This window comes from Dama dama, chromosome 10, assembly GCF_033118175.1.
Source record: "Dama dama isolate Ldn47 chromosome 10, ASM3311817v1, whole genome shotgun sequence".
Lineage (NCBI taxonomy): Eukaryota > Metazoa > Chordata > Mammalia > Artiodactyla > Cervidae > Dama > Dama dama.
Genome location: NC_083690.1, coordinates 36122007 through 36139510, shown reverse-complemented (window position 1 = coordinate 36139510; position 17504 = coordinate 36122007). Strand labels below are relative to the sequence as shown.

The window sequence follows — 17504 nt, the reverse complement described above, 5'->3', positions numbered from 1 at the left end:
GGCTCTGTGAAGGTAGGCAGGGCTGCTGGGATCAGTGAGGACAGAAACTGAACCCTGCCCATTCCATTCCACTCTTCCCTGGAACTAGGATTGCCCCATTTAGGGTCAAAAAACAAAAGAGGACACCCAGCTCAATTTCTTATAATAATGAATAGTGATTTTTTTAGGATAAGTATGTCCTATGCAGGGCTTCCCTGGTGGCTCAGTGGTCAAGAATCCGCCTGCCAATGCAGGAGACTCAGGTTCAATCCCTGAGTCAGGAAGATCCCCTGGAGAAGGGAATGGCTACCCACTGCAGGATTCTGGCCTGGGAAATCCCATGGACAGAGGGTCTTGGCAGGCTACAGTCCACAGGTTTGTAAAAGAATCGGACACGACTAAGCATGCATGTATATGCTTAGAAAAGGTTTGATTAGCAGCTAAAACCAGAATGTTTCTCTAGCTGCCAACACCTCCCCATAGGAGGTGGTGGTCTTGTGAAGTACCTAGGACCAGGGAATTTAGGGAGCAGTTAAGGAAGGTGGGTGGGCAAGGTGGAGCAGGGGCGGTGGGGAGCCACCCATACTGCCTGAGTGGCCCTGAGATGGTTCAAAGATCTTACTAGGTGGCCCAGAGCGGCAGTTCCTTATTTACTCTGCATCTGTCTGCCCAGGTCGTGGGGTCTTGTGACTAACGGTCAAGCTGGTAGTGGAATTTAGGGCTTTCTAAAGGATGCGAACCTATTCTAACCCCGCCCCTCAAATATGGCTGAAAGAGATTCTATCACTCAACCCTCGCTTTTGAGCAGGAGGTGGCTGGCGCTGCCCTCACCGCCCCTTGGGAAGGACCACACAGGCCCAAGGGGTCGGGTGAATAACCGAGAACAAAGTCCTAATAAAATAGTCACTTTTATTTCTTAGCAAAACTATTTCCTCCGTGAGGGGTATTTACAACAGAGTAGGGAAAGAAGGGGTAAATTCACAGCGATCCAGAGAGGGCAGAGTGGCTCTTGGGAGGCCCAAGGGGCGGGAGACGAGACACTTCACACAGTTAACTGGAAATGCTTTTTCCGGTTTCAGATCGGGACATCCCGAGAGAGGGACTAGGTGGGGACAGGGTCCCGCATGGGGAGTCGGGGAGGTGGGGGGCAGGGAACCCGCACAAACTACCCGCCCGCCTGTGCTGGCCCCGGGACCCCCGCGAGTGAGTTCGAGGATTTTGGGCTTCCCGCCGGCGAAGAAGTCTTGACCGGTCTGGGCGCAGCGCGGGGGCGGGGCGGCCCGCGGGCGGGGGCGGGGCTGAGTGGCGGCCGAGGGCGGGGCCGGGCGCATGCAAACACCGAGGGGGAAAGAGGGCGACACGGAGGGGGGCGCGCGGGGGCGGGGCCGGGGCCGAGGCGCGTCACGGGCGCCGGAGCAGCACGTGCTCGATGTAATTCTCCAGCTCCTCCTGCTCCTGCAGCCGGCGCTCCTCCGCCTCCGCCGCCTCCTGCGCGCGCCGCGCCTGGGCCTCCCGGTCGGGATAGTGGCGCGAGGGCGGCAGGGCGTGGTGGTAGTGGCGGCGGCGCGAGGCGGCCGGCGGCTGCAGCGTCCGCGGCCGGATGTAGTTGGGGAAAGGGCGGTAGGGCCCCGGGGAAAACACCTCGTCCTCCTCCCGATCCCACGGCGGGAGCACCTCGTTCCAGTCGGGCAGCTCTTCCCGGGCGGGGGCGGGGGCGGGGGGCGGGGGCTGCGGGGAGCGGGCGTGAGTAGGGGCCGGAGCGGCCCTGGGGGGCGGCACAGGCTCGGGAGGGGCGTTCTTCTTCCGCTTCCGCTTCTCTTCCACCTCCTCGATGATGCTGACCACGTCGTCCGCGGGCAGGTGGAGTTTGGTGGACAGCTCAATGAGGCTATCGATCGTCTGCGGGTCCATCTCTTCGTCGTCGTCCTCGTCCTCCGCCCCGCCCTCCTCTGCCCCCTCGGCCTCCTTTCGTCGGTGGCCGGGCGTCTCCTCCTGGGAGCGCTTGTCTTCGGCTCCGGCTTCGCCGTCCTCCTCCTCGGCGAACAGGAGCGCGTTCTGTCTCGCCCTCTCCGCCTCCTCCGCCTCCGCCTCCGCCTCCGCCGCCTCCTCATCCTCCTCCCCCACCCTCTCCTCCCCGCCGCGTCTCTCCTGCTCCGCCTCCTCCTGCTGCCTCGCAGTCTCTTGCCCGCCCCCCTCCTCCTCTTGCAGCCCCCGACCCCCCAGGCCGCGCTGCCGAGCCCCGCCCTGCAGCAAATACTGGAGCAGCAGGTCGGAGGCGAGGTCGGCCAGCCGCTCTTCCTGCGCCGCCGCCTGCCGGGTGGCCTCCGCCTGCCGCCGCCCGGCTTCTACCTGCGCCAGCCCTTGCTGTAGAAGGCGCTCCCCCGCCTCAGTGCCGCCCAGGAGGGAGGTCTCCGGCCGGCGCGCCTTGGGAAAGGGAGCGGCCAGGCCTTGGTACGCCTTGGACAAGGGTGCCAGTGCCTCACCTAGGTGTGTTTTGGGGGAGGACCCTCCTTCCCCGAACTGGTGGACATCGGGAAGGGGTCCGCTCTCTGGCACACGCGCCTGGAATTGCGGGGGAGCAGGGGGCGGCAGGGGCGCGCGCTCTGGGACGCGCGCCTGGAACTCTCCCCAGGAAGCGCGCCACACGCGCTCTGGCCCGGGGCTTTCCAGGTTGACTCGGGTCAGCGTGTGCGTGCGGGTTTCCGTCTCTGCTGCTGCCGTCTCTTGTTGACGTTTGGCGCTGCTCGGACTGAAATCTCTCAGTTCCTGAAGCAGGGAAGCTAGCGCTTCGAGCTCCTCCGAGGGGTCGACAGCCTCGGCACCATTCTCCTGAGTCTGAGGGCGAGGAGGGGCCGCGGGCGCCTGGGTTTCTGGCGCTGGGAGACTGTGGGTCTGGCTGCGCACGGTCTCGGTCAGCAGAGATTCTGCTGTTTCTTCCTCTGGCCGCTGCTGGGAGCCGCCGGGCGCCGGGGGCGAGGCCGGGCGGTCGAGTGCCTGCAGCAGCACCGCGGCCAGCGCCCGGGGATCCACGCCCTGGAAAAGCTCTCCCTCGTCCTGCGGCTCTGAATTTCGAGCGGCTCGGACCTCTGGGGCGCTAACATCCTTCGGCCCGAGCACTGCGTCCCCAGCTACCGGCTCTTTATGCTCAGAGCTGGGAGGAGGTGGCTGAGCCTCAGGGTGCCCGGGGGGCGCTGCTCCCAACCCCTTGATCAGTAGGAGCAGGCAGAAGAGGATAGTAGCCGGCAACCTGAGCGATTTCATGACCGAAGGACTGCCGGAGACTGAAAAAAAATTAAAAAAAAAAAAAATAGAATGGACCAAAGAAAGAGAGCGTTTCTGTAAAAATTTTTCCGCTCCCTGATTTTATATCCCCTTCCCCCACATTTAATCAGGAAATCCGGGGCTTCCCTTGTCCCCCTAACCTTACCCAGAAAAGGGACGTTTAGGAGCAAAGGAGAACGATGTTGTGCCGATCTCTGGAGTCGTGTAAATGGGGAAACGCCTGCAACCCTTGCTCCCCCAGTACCTCCTCGCCCCCTTCCCTGAGCCATCTAACTGCCAGCGCCCACATACTAAGCAGCAAGGATGCAGGGGGGAAAAAAAAATCTGCTCCCTCCCCGCAGGACTCCCCGGATGGTGCGTGGGCGACTTCACCAGCAAGAGAAAAGCGGCGACTCCCCCATTTACAAGGACCCTTCCCGGGGGCTCCCCTCTGTGTTTTCAACACTCCCATCTGTGGGGAGAGAGAACCCTCCCTTCACGCCCACGACTGTCGAGGGTTTGAGGGACGGACAGCAGAGTATTTACCAGCTGGTGCCACGACGCGGGACGTGGAGAGGAGGGTCGGGGCGGGGTGGGGACAGGGGAAGATCGGGACGCGTCCGCCTCGGCTCCGAGCGGTGGCTAGGATACGAGCGATGGTCGAGGTCTGGCGTCCAGTGCGCTTGGCTCAGCTGGGTCCGCGCGGCTCCGGGAGACTCGCTCGCTCAGGCTTCAGCACGCTGGACAGCGCCCGCGCCGCCACCGCCTTATAAAGAGGAGCGCGCAAGGTCACGTGGGAGTCGCCCCGCCCCATTGACGTCAATGTTCATTCATGGGGAAGCGGGCGGGCGCCTAGAGGCGGGAGGACGCACAACGATTGGAGGATGCGTGCATCTCCCGGCCCGCGCCTGCGCACTGCAGGCCTCGGTTGGAGGGGCGTGCGCTAGCCTAGCACCGGGGAAATGAATGAATGAAGGAATGAATGAATGAAATGCTGAGGCGGGCGGGGCAGGGGGCTATGAATGAATGAAGGAGGGACGAGGAGAAAAGGATGAATGAATGAATGGAAGAATGAATGGAAGGGTGAATGCATAGCCGCTGCAAGGCGGGAGGGTGGGTTACAGAGCAACCTGCAGCGGCGGGAACCCGGCGAGTGGAATAGGGTGGGGGCACTCCCAGCGTCTGACTGGGCCCCAGTAGGAGATCCATACTGGGAAGGGGGAAGATAAGACTCCAAAACTGAGGAGGGAGCCAGACTCTCCGTCTCCTGACTGCAGGGTCCATGGGAAACACGCCCAAGGACGGCGTGAACCTGAGAGAGGAGGGATGGTTCTGCGCGCCTGCGGGCGCTGTCCGCGGATCTGCGGTGCGGGGTGCGTGCCCTGGGCTGGGGCACATGGGTGGATCTTGCGGTTTGAGTGTTCTGGGCGGAAAGGATTCGAGTTGGAAGAGACAGGGGAAAGACTGAGGATATGTGTGCCTCTGTGTCGTGTCTGTCCATGGTCGGTGCGTGTCTGGAGAAAAAGGTGTGTCTGTCCTTCTGTCCAGTTGACTCTGTAGCGTATGTTGGCGCCCCCGCTGTGCCCTTTTTCAGGCCACCTCTCCCCACCACCTTCCTGCTTCTTTCCCACCCGCTGCTACCCCCCAAAGGACGTTTGGAGGACGAGAGCAGACCTGGTGGGCAGGGGGTTGTGCAGGTGGTGGGGGTGGGGTGACTCAGTTCAATCTCTCTTCGATGCTTAAAGGGAAGATTTGAACGCGATGCGGGTGGGGGGTGGAGGGTGGGAGTGCAACGTCAGAAATCACCCCTCTCTGCTACCAGACCCCTCGTCCGAATCTCCTGTCAGAGGGCTTGGGGTTGGGGGCTTGGATAGTTAGAGGTTGGGGGGGGGGGACGGTGGGGGGCGATGACGCACAGATTGCGCAAAGAGAATCCATCAGCCAGCCGGGTCCAGTGAAGGGAGACCAGCCGTAGGCGGGGGTGCGGGGAGGACGGAAATGAGGAGGGGGCAGGGAGAGGGGAGGGAGGCAAAGGGAGCAGCCACTGCAGGAATGAGGGGGTGGGAGGGAAGCTCGAGGGGGGCTGCGGTGCAGGCAGAGAGCTGTGCGGGGGTGTGGGCAGGGAGAGGGGGAGTGGATGACACATGCCAGACACACCAGAACTGCGGACACACGGCTGCCCGTGGGCACATACAGGGCACCCTCGCCCTAAGACTCTGGAAACCAGGATTGGGGCTGCCTGCCAGGAGCTCAGAGACTCTTTCAGAGCCAGTTCTCAACCCCTTCCTCATCTTCCTAGTATTGACCCTCATCCTCTCCTCTCTCTCTCTCTCTCTCTCTCTCTCTCTCTCTCTCTCACACACACACACACACACACACACTCACGTGCTTTCCCTCTATAGCCAGCAGTGGCTTCTCGGGTCCATCAGTGGCTCCACTTTCCCAGAAGAAAGCCCATCAGCTCTGCGGGGAAAAAGGTGGGGAGGAGTAGAGAGAGAGGAAAGAGAGAAGAGATGGGGGCAGGAGAGGGAGGCAGGCAGGCAGGCATCTGGAACAGGTAGAAGGATCAGGCTAAAGAGAAAAAAAAAAAGAAAGGAGAACCAAGGTGACTGTGAAGATGCCGAAGAAAGGAGGGAGAGGAGGGGGCAGCAGACCTGAGACTGGGTTTCATCCCCCTCCCCCCAAACTATCCAGGGCCTCCCCCTACCCCCTTGGGTTCCCCTCATTCCTCTTCCTCTTCATCCCACCTCCCCTTTATCCTCCCTGCCTGGTTACTGAGAGCAGTGGAATGGGGAGGGGGGGTCACGTTACCTTCCTGAGGAGGATGAATCAGAGAGAGATGGCTCAGACATCTGGTGGGGGGAGGGGAGGCCATCCAAGAGAGAAGGAAAGAGGGAGGGAGGCAAGGGGGACAGACTGAGAGGCTGACAGGGCTAAGAGACCAAGTGTGAGAGGAAGGAGACAGGCATCTAGAGAAACTGTGTTCCCGTGGGCTTGTGTATGTGCATGTACATATGTATGCATTGTGTTTGTGTGTATAGAGATTAACGAAACAGGGGTGGAAAGAAAGGGAATGGGGAGGCCAATTATGTGTTTAATCAGATAGAGAATGGATAGGCATGGGAGCGTTCCAATTCAGATACGTGAATTTTCTCTTTCAATCTGTGGGGCTGTGTTTTTGCCTGTTTCCAGGTGTCTATGTGTAACTAAGAGTGTTTGTGGGTCCTGATTCCTCTGAGTGCCTGTATGCCTGTGTGCTTGGGAGTCTGAGTGCATCCACTCTGGGCATCTGCTAGTGTCTGAAAAGCGTCAACTGGCTTGGTGTGTCAACAATGTGTGTGTACCCCTGTGTCTTTGTGCATTTCTTTGGATCCTTCCGTGCTTGTTGATATATGTTGTTATGTGACTTCTACATGCCTTTGATCTTTCCTACCCCTCCCCCACATTTACCTTCATCTCTAAATTTCTGTGCAGGAAAGTCTCAGTATCTTAGCCACTCTTCTGCAGCCCCCAAGTTCAAGCTTTTCCCCTTGTTTTTTTTTTTTTTTTTTAGCGTACTCCCTCTTTCCTTCATTCTTCTCCAACCCTTTCTTCCTCCACTCAGCCCAGAAGTCCAGGGGAGCTTCTCAGAAATTGACATCCCAAGAGTCTCAGTCATTATGGCATGGGGGAGGGGGCAGTGAGGTAGAAGCCAAGGGCAACAGTGTTGGTAATTCCACCATCTAGATGATGTCTGCATGGGCTCTGAGTCTCTGGGTCTGACTGTGCCTCTCTCCACCCCAGTTCCCTGCCCGGGGTCAGTTCATTCACACACACCCCACCTCTCAAAGATGTGCGGTGCCTTTCACATCCTACTGCCTCTAGGGGCTTCTGGAAAAGAGCTGGGCTGGGGACAGGTTCCTGGGATTGGAGAGAGGAGGGAGATGGCAGGAAAGAAGAAGCAAAGAGAGACAGAGCTGGAAAAGGCAAAGCTGAGACGGGGAGTAGGAGGAGATGCCTGTTTGCTCTGAGATACTTGTACAAATCCATCCCTGTGTCTTTGTTTCTGAACGTCTCATACTCTCCAGGAGGGTGCTAAGAAAAGATGGGGTCCAACCAAGTAGAGATCCAAGCTGAAGGTTTGGAAAACCAAGGAAGAGGGACAGAGCCCTGGGTCTTTTCCCTGAGAAGGTTTGGGAAAGAAGAGGGTAGGGGGTTGGGTCCCCCTCCCCACCGTGCAGCTCACTCCCCTGTCTTCTTCCCTTCCCCCCAACCGGTGACTCACCTCTGCAGCCTTTAATGCGTCACCGGTGGGGGGGGGGGGCGGCAGGGAGGGGCACTTTATGAGGGAGGCTGGGGTCTTCACTTTGAATTGAAAGAAGGTGCTTAAGAACCCCCTGGAAATGACCCCATTAGAATGCATCATTGTTTATCCCCTGCCCACCCCAGTTCAGGAGGGTTTGGAGTCCTGGGAAGGGGACTGAAAGAGGGCTAGGGGCTACTGGTGGGTCTGGGAAGGATGAATAATAGGAAGGGGGTCCTCACTCTGATTTTTAATCCCAGGGTCCTATTACTTCATACCCCCACCCACTCCTGGGTGGGGGAGGGGAGACCCAGCAAGACGGGGGAGGGCAAAGCCGCAGAGATGAGTCACCAGGACAGGAAGAGAGAGAGAGGAAAAGAGACAGAGATGAGGAGAGACACAAAGAGAGACAGCTACTGGAAAGACCGAGAAAGGAAGACACACATACACACACCTTCACACCATTACGCCATGAAGATGGTGGCCACAAACTAACAAGAGAAAGGAGACTGTGTATTTCCATAGTCCTGAGCCAGACTTCTTCAACATCCACTTGCCACACACACCACTGTCATTCACAGTTACACTGATATCCTGAGGCACACCCTCTTACACAAACACAATGTCACACCTAGTCTAGCAGAGTCAACCAGACACATGTTGAAGATGTAACCAAGACAGTGGAATGGAGGTTCAGGTTGAGAGCCCTCGATTTCTTTTACACGGGATGATGGGAGGGGGTAAAAGCCCTAAAGGGATATAACTTCAAAAATCCAAGACTCACAGGCTATGCCTTGCGCACGCAACAATACAGAGTCCCCCACCTCCCCATGCACACATACATGGTAACCTATCAAGAATCCTCCTGATCAAGAAGCCACTTGAAGTGCCTGGTTCTGGGGTACGCCAGGCGCGTAGCCCCGAATACATCCCACCCAGACACCCCCTGATTCGTACACACATGTACAGAAACACAGACACACAAAGACGCCCATGGACACACTCACATGGACGGAAACCACCTTGCGCTGCCTCGCCCGCGTCCGCGCAGGTCCTGGCGCCCCCGCGTGGTACTTTTCGGGATCGCAGTCCCCGCCGCTCCGGAGCTCGGCTCCCGCGGGGCGGCGCCCAGGCTCCCTCCACCTCTTGCCTCTCCGGTGCGGTGCCCACCCAGGAACGGGGAGAAGGGGAGCGCGCTGGCCACGAGAGCGCCGACAGCTGGGAGTTAGACCCCTGAGTCGTGGGGATGAGGCAGGCTGGTTCCGGATGCCTCGGGGAACTTGCTTAGAAGAGCAAGAATTTGAAACTGCAGTGGACCACCCCTCCACCGCCCCCTACCCCAACACACACACACCCGTCCCCGGTCCCGGGGAAAGCGAGGCCCGGGGCCGGTTCAGGCGCCGCGCCGCTGCCCGCCTCGGTTCTGAGCAATCACTTCTTTCTGCCGCTTGGCTGGGGTGGGGGTGGGGGCGCGCCACGGCCAGCAGCCCTCCAGGAAGTCATTAGCCCCGTTGCCACAGGGCTTAGAGATCCTCTCTAATACAGGCTGCTGGGGAAGTGGGGGAGGACTATGCATCTCAGCCCTCCTCACTGAGAAGTGAAACAGACACTGAAGGTGGGCTAAAGGGCCCGTTTTATTGCAACACAGCCACGGTTGAAGTGGCAGGGAGGCTCGGCAGCTCGGCCAGGCGCAGGAAGCAGCCAAGCAACGCAGGGCAGCACAGCCCAAACTGGGGAAAGTGGGGAACAGAGGCTGTCCCCTTGGTCCACCCCTGCGCACCCCCTGTCGCCCTCCTCTGTCCACGTCTTTGATTCCATCCCACCCACCCTCCCCGCCCCCCACCTCGCCGTGCCCGCTCTCAATGACTCCCTTTGGACAAGACTGTCCATTGTCCATGGACAGTGAGGTTCTGACGTGTGCTCTGGTCTGGGGACACCTGGTTTCTGGTCCCTGCCAGGCTCCCAGCTATTGTGAGGCACTTGGAAGTCACTCCGGTCTTTCGGAGCCTCCGTGTCCTCCCTCTGCGGGAGACGTCAGGATCCCGTGTTGGAGTCGGCGCTATGCAAATGCAGCTGTTACTACTTGCATTTAAATAGAAGACTGTCAAAGTCCACAGAAAGCGTACAGAGGATGGGAGGGGTGTCCAGAAATATCTGGAGGTGGGGGTTCCAGTTGTGTTAGAAGGCAGCCCCGTTAGAAGGACGAGATAGCCTCGCACCAGGCTCTGGGACCTGCCCTCCGCCATACCAGACTCCCCACCCAGAACTCTGATTCACAGACCTGGTTCAGGCTCCCGGTTGGTGGCATAGGGAAGGGAGCCAGCAAAATCCTGCAAAGCTGGGGGAAACCCCAGTCAGGAGAGGCAGCCTCAAAAAGGTGCATCACCGGAGCATAAGCAGGGGCCAGATGGAGATGGAGCATTACAAATTTATTTCCTTTTACAGAGTCTTTCTCCATATTACACACACAGGGTGAGAAAGGATTCATGGGGAAGGGGAATCGGGGCGGGGGTGGCGGGCAGGCAAATGAGAAATGGAGAACCAAGAGAGGTCCAGGCACAGGAGGCCGAGACGGGGCGAGGGAGGAGCGCGAGGCAAGCTCTGAGGTCCTGAGGAAGATGGGGAGGAAGAAAAGTACTATGAATTGGGCCGCAGAGCTGTCGGCTGGGCGCTGGGCGTTGCGCGTACTTCTGCCAGCTTCCCTCCACGAGGGGGCAGGAGGGAGAAGCCGGAAAGGGCAAAGTACCTTCCTAGGCCGGGGCCGACTGCGGAAGGCTCTGAAGCTGTGAAGGAACTCATTCTTTGGCCGGGAAACGGGATGGGTGGACAAGAGCATAAGTGGCTCCCCCAAACTCGGCGGTTCAGATCAGGGTGTGGTCAACTGCGTTTGTGGGCGCTAGAGTCCAGATGGCAGAGGTAAGGGGAAAAGGGAAGGGAGGAACAGACAGCGGGTAAGTGTAGGCATCAGAGCCGAGGAAAAATTGATGCTTTTGAACTGTGGTGTTGGAGAAGACTCTTGAGAGTCCCTCGGATTGCAAGGAGATCAAACCAGTCAATCCTAAAGGAAATTAATCCTGAATGTTCATTGGAAGGACTGATGCTGAAGCTGAAGCTCCAATACTTTGGCCACCTGATGCAAAGGGACAACTCGTTGGAAAAGACCCTGATTCTGGGAAGATTGAAGGTAGGAGGAAAAGGGGACGACAGAGGACGTGATGGTTGGATGGCAAAACAGACTCAGTGGACATGAATATGAGCAAGCTTGGGGAGATGGTGATGGACAGGGAAGCCTAGCGAGCTGCAGTCCATGGGGTCGCAAAGAATCGGACACCACTGAGCGACGGAACAACAGACTGAGGACCAAGAGCAGGGGGAAGGGGCGGAACATGAAAACAGTAGGGGCAGGGCTGGGGGCGGGGGGCGGGTATCCGAGGAAGGAGGTGGGTCTAAAGTGCATTTTCTCTCCTCTCCGACTCTACTGGAGAAAGCCTTAGTTGTCGGCCTCCAGCAACTACTGTTCAGTATAACCCTTGACCAGCGCGAGCCCCCAGCCAGCCTGGTGGAAGTCAGCCACCTGAGACCACAACTGGGGCGCCGGGAAGAGTTGGCACACGACGTTGAGGCTGAAATGGGCTCTGGCGCTGCAGATGCTACAGAAGCTGGCTCTGCCTCTGCGCACCGTCGCTGCTGAAGGCGTCGACGCGGAGGTAGCGCCACAGGCTGTCGCCGCGGTGCGGGATGCGGGAGGGCGCGTGCACAGCGTGAGCACCGCGCGGGCGCGCGCGGCTGTCCACGCGCCACTCCAGGCCCTTGGCCGCCAGGAGGCGCAGGTTACTCTCACTCGGCCAGTAGGGCGGCCACTCCTGGGATGGTTCCTCCCGTCGCGCTGCAAGGAGGGCGACATCAGGAGACGTGCCAGGTCACCACCAGCCTCCCATACGGCCTTCCGGGGCAGCTTCGAGAAGACGCCGGAGGCCTAGCAGCGCCGACGAGTTGAATTGGACCAAAAGGATGCCCTGCGTGGGGCACAAGCGAGCACGGCTCTGAGCGGCGGGAGGGCTGAGAGCCTGGCGCCTCTTGGCTTCTTCACTTCCACAGTCACACCCACGGGCTCCCATCTGGGTCCCTGGGGAGGGCCGACGGTGCGAGGCCGGGTGGGGTAAGGTATGTGAGAGCAAGGAGAAACCAGGGGCAAGGCCTCCGAATACCTGGATCCCCGAGGACAGCAGGGATTGACGTGGAGCAGTCGGGGAACTGGGGATGTGGGCCTCAACAGCGGAAGCAGGGGAAGCTGATCTTGATAGGCCCCTGATCGCGGTAGGATGGGGGAGGCGGAGATTAAGGACAAAGGCTCAGATTAGAATGCTTCAGTCCCTGGACCGAGGCGGGATCCACGTAGGGGAGGCAGGGTCACGAAGCCTGGACGCCTGGGCTCCAGCCTCCCAGAGTAAGGATCGAGGGTTTAAAGATTGGAAGTGGAAGCTGTTTGATTTTCCCTGGGCAAAAGGGCCTGGGTAAGGACTGGGATTCCCAGAGCAGGGGTCATGGGCGCCTCCACTGGGCAGAGCGGGCAGCGAAAGAAAGGCGGTGACTGACTGCAGGAGAGGGGACAAAGCCCGGAGGCCCCTTGAGAAGAGGCCTGGCCCTCCGACCTCCTTTGTTCTGCTTGGTAATTAGGCGGAATTTCTTCAGCTTCCGGGGCCCCAGCTGATCGTCCCTGCTGAGTCGTGCCACTCTGATCCCCCGAGTGCTGTCTCTTACCAGCTGCGAACAGAAGTGCTCTAGCAGCCGGGCCACCCTCTCGCCGCGCTCCGGGGGCGCCGTCTCTCCGGCGTCGATCCCATGTACCGACTCCCTCGCGATCTGCAACCGAGGCCATTGTTGGCGGTGGGGGTTGCTTTCCAACGGGGCTCTCGGTTCAAAGGACTCGCCTCTTCTCACACGCTGCGCACTCCGTCGCCATCCCCCCGGGGCGCCAGGCCAGACCCGTGACCTGCCCAAGGAGCTCTCCTCAGCGCCCGGGTCTCGGATTCGAGAGCCTGCAGAAAGATCATTGCCGGGCGTCTCTCCCACCGCTTGAGATGCTCCAGACCCCGGGAGCATCTGTCCCTGCCCGTTCGCCACGCCCCCTCGCATTGGCTCCACCCCCATGTGCTTGCCACGCCCTGCTACCTCTTAGCCCAGCCCCCAGCCCATCTCTGAGCCAACGCTTCATACAGGCTCTCTTGCTGGGAGAGTTCAGTCTACTCAGGGGTCCGGACCCGATTCTAGCTGCTCCCATCCCCAGACTACTCCCTCTTGACTGCTCCCCTCTTTCTGTGCTCTTACCCCCCCCCAGAAACTCCTCAAAAGAATCCTAAAAGACTGAAGCTGTCATCTGTCTCTCGAGTTCCTCGGCCATTCCCAGCTCTCTACACATCCCCCACCCACCCCCACTGAGCAGGCCCCTGGATCCACACGCCCTGCTCTTTGGTTCCAAAAGCCGTCTATTTCCTCAGCAACCGGACCAGGGCCGAGGAGAGGCTCCATTTGTCCTCTCCCAAAGACCCAAGCACCCAAACCCCTTTACACCTGCTTCCCGAACCCTCGACTCTCACCTGTTCGTTGCACTTGGCCGGCACTGCTCTGTGGTCCGGATCCTAGAGCCAGCTGTGTTAGCGGCTGGGAAGGCAGTCAAGGTCACTGTAGATACCACCCCCCCCCACCCCCCCACCACACACACACCCAGGATGGCCGGCACCTCCTCAAATTCCCTTTCTCTGGCCACTATGAAGTCCAAAGGGCTGGCCTCAGCCTCAGGCCCTGATCCAGACCTGGGCTTGGACCCAGGCACTTGGCCTTGGCCTCAGGTCCTGACTTGGTCCCTAGCCCTGGGAGCTTGAACTCAGCCTCAAGCCCTGATCTGGAACTGGACTTGGCCCTGGCCTCCTGGGATCTCTGAGCATACCTCTGCATCTGGCTCGACATCTTTTTCAGGCTTAGAAACCTCTGAGGTGGCTCCATCACAGCTAGCTCCCAGCATCATGATCCTGCAGAAAAGAGAGAACCCAGCGCAGGGTTCAGAGCCCCCTGTTTCCACAGCAGGCCCCCTCCACACGATCCACACAAGCTCTTCCTACTTAAATACCCCTTCTCTTCTCACAGACCCTGGGAATAGAGGGCTGGCCGTTCCCCTCCCACCACAAGCTCCCAGAGCTCCCAATCTTGCACTGTTCCACCCTCTGGGATGCTCTTCACACACTCAGGACCCCTTGAATTCCTTCATCCCTAATCACCCTGGTCATCCCCAGAACTGAGATGAAGAACAGAAGGCCCCTGGGGGGGGGGGGAGGTTAATAGAGGGACTCCACCCCGCTTCAAGGGCTGCACCACCTCTCTGCAGAATGACAGGTGAAGAAATTCCCAGCACCTCCACTCTCCCCAGGAGGGTTCCCGGAGCTCTCTTTCCCAGCTGGCAGAAAGTGGGGAAGGAGAGGGTTAAACTGCCTCCGACTCCCAATACTGCTCATCTCAGAGCAAAGAGTGGGGGTGTAGACATCAGATCTCTCCATATTGCTGCCCCAGTGTCCTCCACCCCACATATTCAAACATAAACCAAGGAGTGGACAGATGAACAGCTCTATTAGAAAATGTCAAGCTGTTCCTCTCAGGGTGATCAAAACTACCCTTTCCTTCCTCTTTGAGTCTGTTCCCTCCTTTTCCAGAGGGAGACTTGGCTTCATTCCAGGGCTAGGTGATTATTTTGAAAAAAGCTCTGTTGGCGCTTCAGCAAACAAATATCCACCAAGATTACCTATCCCCCCTCCCCACTGACTTCACCTCTAGAGATGGAGTCCCTTCCCTTCTCTCTCTCTTCTTCTTCTTTGGAAATTTCTTTCTGTAATCCTTGTTTCATGTCCCACTCAGGCTGCCCCTGCTCTTCCCATTCCTCCAAGTCTCCTTTTTGGATCTCCAAGTCTCCCTGTGGATCTGCTAACCCTTTGGTATCCGGTTCATCATTCCCCCTGCTGCTCAGAGACAGGGCCAAAGAGAAAGCTCCCTGCCCAAGCCCAGATGACTCCTCATTTCTAGACCTCTCTTCTCCAGATCAACAAAATAAACCAATCAAATCCCCTCCTCTCTCTTTCAGCCAGGTAGAATTGTTTCCTCGTGTAACCTACATAAGCCTCAGTAACCAACATCCCAGGGGACACATGTGCCCGCTACTCTAAGGGGGGTGATATTAATTTGATTGAGATTGAGAGAACGAATACAAGGATGATAAGGAAAATGCTGTCCCCTTTCCTGGAACCTGGCCCAGGGGGGTGCTTGAACTACGTCTCCCAAAGTGCCCTGGGGCACAGGGCTGCCTCAGTCTTATAAAACATGATGGGTTTGGGAGATGGGACCAGTAAGGGCAGCAAGGGGTGGCTTAGGGGTGATTTCCTGGTGGCTCAGCTGGTAAAGAATCTGCCTGCAATGTGGGAAACCTGGGTTCAATCCCGGGGTTGGGAAGATCCCCTGCAAAAGGGAACAGCTACCCACTCCAGGTATCCTGGCCTGGAGAATTCCCTGGACTGTATAGTCCATGGGGTCACAAAGAGACAGGACTGAGCAACTTTCACTTTCAGTTTAGTTTCCATATCACAAACATGGCTTATGTAAACACAACATGCTTCCTATACCAGCAAGTTTCAAACAAGGGCTCCATCTCCTTTTTTTTCTTTTTTCAGTCTAATGATGCTCAAGGCTCTCCCACATAAGCTGGGATGAGGTCAGATAGCTCAGGCCAGCACAGGCTCAGAAGATCTTAGAGCGGTCACTAGGGCCATCAGGGACCATCTAGTTCCATCCTTTCATGGAGATGAAATCAATCGAGGCTCAAGATGGTTAAGATCTTGCCTAAGGTGACTCAGCTAGGCAAAGCCAGGCGAAAAGTTCCATTTTCCTGGCTCCGAGGCCAGTGGGGAGATCTCTGACCCCAGCCTGAAGAGCGAGGATAGGAATGACTGGGTCCTTGGCAGGAGTCAAAGGTTCCAAGTGCTAAGGGCTGAGCTGACTCAGAACCAGAGATGAGCTTGCGAGAGGAACCCCTACTGCCATCTCTCCACTGTCAGCAATTTCTATGCCAAAAATGAGCTCAATCAGACTCCTTGTGCCAGGCTCTAGGAATGACGGGTCCGAGAGATAAGTAGGTTAGCTTGAGGCTCCCATTTGGATTTCCAGACAACCTCACCAGCAGTTCCTGAATCCCTGGAAGATACAAGCTGGTAGTTCAGTGATAATTCCAACAGTTCTCCACTGTTGCTCAAAGGGGGCAGAATGTGAGCAACTTGAAGACTGCCACACATGCAGCTAGATGTTGCTTTCCCTCTCTCTTTCAAGATGGGGAGACTATTTCCAAAGAGTGTGTCTACATCTCAGATATGGATATGTTTAAGGGGAGGGGATTCCCAGGGCCACAGGAAAGAAGAGGGAGCTTGCCAATTCACCCTGCGTCTTTTCTTCCCCAGCACTCTCTACTCCTATTCCCCCTGCAGGAGATGGAAAGGCTCCAAGGTCCTTAAGCCCTGGGGGAGGTGGATGCTGGGAACAAAGTACGTTAGGGCTTCCAGGCCAAGCCAAAACATCCAGCCGGCCCCCACAACCCTGTTACACACTCTGATCCATTCCCACCCTCCAACCTGTCTCCTTGAATTATAACTCCCATTAGGTGTCCAGGCAGAGGCTGAGGCAGCCCTATGCCCCAGGGTACTATGGGAGATGTAGTCCAAGCACCCCCTGGGCCAGATTCCAGGAAAGGGAGCAGCATTTTCTTTATCATCCTTGTATCCATTCTCTCAGTCTCATAAATATGAATGATCCACTCTGGTGAGAGGATAACTGTAGTCATGCCTGGGCACGCCGGGAGCCCACCCTCCTCTCCCCTCCTCCCTCGCCCCACACACCTGAAATATTAATGCCCCCGAGGTCGCTGCTTCTCTGAGCTGGAAGACGAAACGGAGAGAGGAAAGGCAGGGACAAAGAGACCGCGGCTACACGAAGCGCCCAAAGAAGAGAGAGACAAGGATCAGAACTGAGGCAGAAAGGAGACAAAGGCCATCAAGAGAGGATCTGGGGGGGCACAGGTAATGAGTCACAGACATGACACCTGGTGATTCAGAGCCCAGTAGACGCCAAAAAAAAAAAAAAAAACCAAAACCAAAACAAACCTTCCTAACTTGCACCCCCTCCCCAAGGAGACCAGAAATAGAAAGCAGAGTGACACACCCCCTTCTCCCCGCGGGTGTGTGGTGGGGAAAGGGGTCCAGGAAGGGGAAGAGAAAACCAGAGGAGAGGCTGGAAGAGAACAGACTTGAGGGCAGAGGCAGGGGACGAGGAAGATCATGGAGCTGGGGAGAGGGGGTGCTCCAGAGGGCTGGAATCATGGACAGGGGGTGTTATACTGGAGGGTCGTCCCGGTCTGTTGGGGAAGCAGGAGGCAGGGAGATCCCAAAGGAAGCTGTCTACTTGGCAAGGGTCTCCCCGGACACTGCCAGACTCTGGGGAACGGTGGGAGCCAAATGGTGATGGGGTGAAGAAGGAAAGGAGCCTCTGAGCACCCGAACCAAGTCGGGTCTCAAGTTACTGTCATCCCCGGGACTGGCAGGGGTTGGGCCGTAGGGGGCGCGGCTGCTTGCTTCTCCTGGGGGGGCGTGGCCTTCCGCTGTCCCCATCCCGCGGGGGAGGAGCACACCATCCTCCCGCCCCCAGACCCCGCTGCACCCCACTACCTCTCCCGAGCCAGGGCCAGGGCCGGGATGCTGAGAAGCCGATCAAGGCCGGCCGCGCAGAGAGGGGTCACCTCGGAGCTCCGAGGGTCATATTCCGACGAGGCCCGGGGACCCGGCCGCGCCGTCCGGTCCCGACTCGGAGTTCTGATAGAAGGCGGGGTCAGCACCGCCGCTCAGAGCGGCTCGCGGGCTCGGGCTCCTAGCGCTTTGGGATTCCGGCGTTGCGAGTG

The 17504-nt window shown here is 58.2% G+C and overlaps 2 protein-coding genes across 5 annotated transcripts; both read right to left on the bottom strand.

Moving 5' to 3' along the window:
* Positions 1-1380: 1380 nt before the first annotated feature.
* Positions 1381-8964, bottom strand: VGF (VGF nerve growth factor inducible). The gene is made up of 3 exons (XM_061152304.1): positions 8530-8964; positions 3787-4006; positions 1381-3260 (listed from the first exon to the last, which is right to left on the bottom strand). The coding sequence occupies exon 3, from the start codon at positions 3238-3240 to the stop codon at positions 1381-1383; it is 1860 nt and encodes a 619-aa protein (XP_061008287.1). The 5' UTR covers positions 3241-3260; positions 3787-4006; positions 8530-8964.
* A 1034-nt stretch (positions 8965-9998) lies between these two features.
* Positions 9999-17504, bottom strand: NAT16 (N-acetyltransferase 16 (putative)). 4 transcript variants are annotated; one of them, XM_061152303.1, is made up of 5 exons: positions 17275-17504; positions 13470-13551; positions 13120-13183; positions 12284-12561; positions 9999-11538 (listed from the first exon to the last, which is right to left on the bottom strand). In XM_061152303.1, the coding sequence occupies exons 2-5, from the start codon at positions 13545-13547 to the stop codon at positions 11443-11445; spliced, it is 516 nt and encodes a 171-aa protein (XP_061008286.1). In that variant the 5' UTR covers positions 13548-13551; positions 17275-17504; the 3' UTR covers positions 9999-11442. The 4 variants fall into 4 exon arrangements, 3 of the variants coding, with proteins under 3 accessions (XP_061008286.1, XP_061008284.1, XP_061008285.1); XR_009694370.1 differs by having other exon boundaries at positions 11524-11538; positions 11731-12561; XM_061152301.1 differs by having other exon boundaries at positions 9999-12561.

Bases quoted from the DNA above. Each gene is read 5' to 3' on its own strand.
- VGF (XM_061152304.1), bottom strand. From the start codon at position 3,240: ATGAAATCGCTCAGGTTGCCGGCTACTATCCTCTTCTGCCTGCTCCTA.
- NAT16 (XM_061152301.1), bottom strand. From the start codon at position 13,547: ATGATGCTGGGAGCTAGCTGTGATGGAGCCACCTCAGAGGTTTCTAAG. The intron at 13,184-13,469 runs GTATGCTCAGAG...CTGCCTTCCCAG, and splicing joins ATGTCGAGCCAGATGCAGAG to CCGCTAACACAGCTGGCTCT. The intron at 12,562-13,119 runs GTGAGAGTCGAG...ATCTTTCTGCAG, and splicing joins CGGCCAAGTGCAACGAACAG to GCTCTCGAATCCGAGACCCG.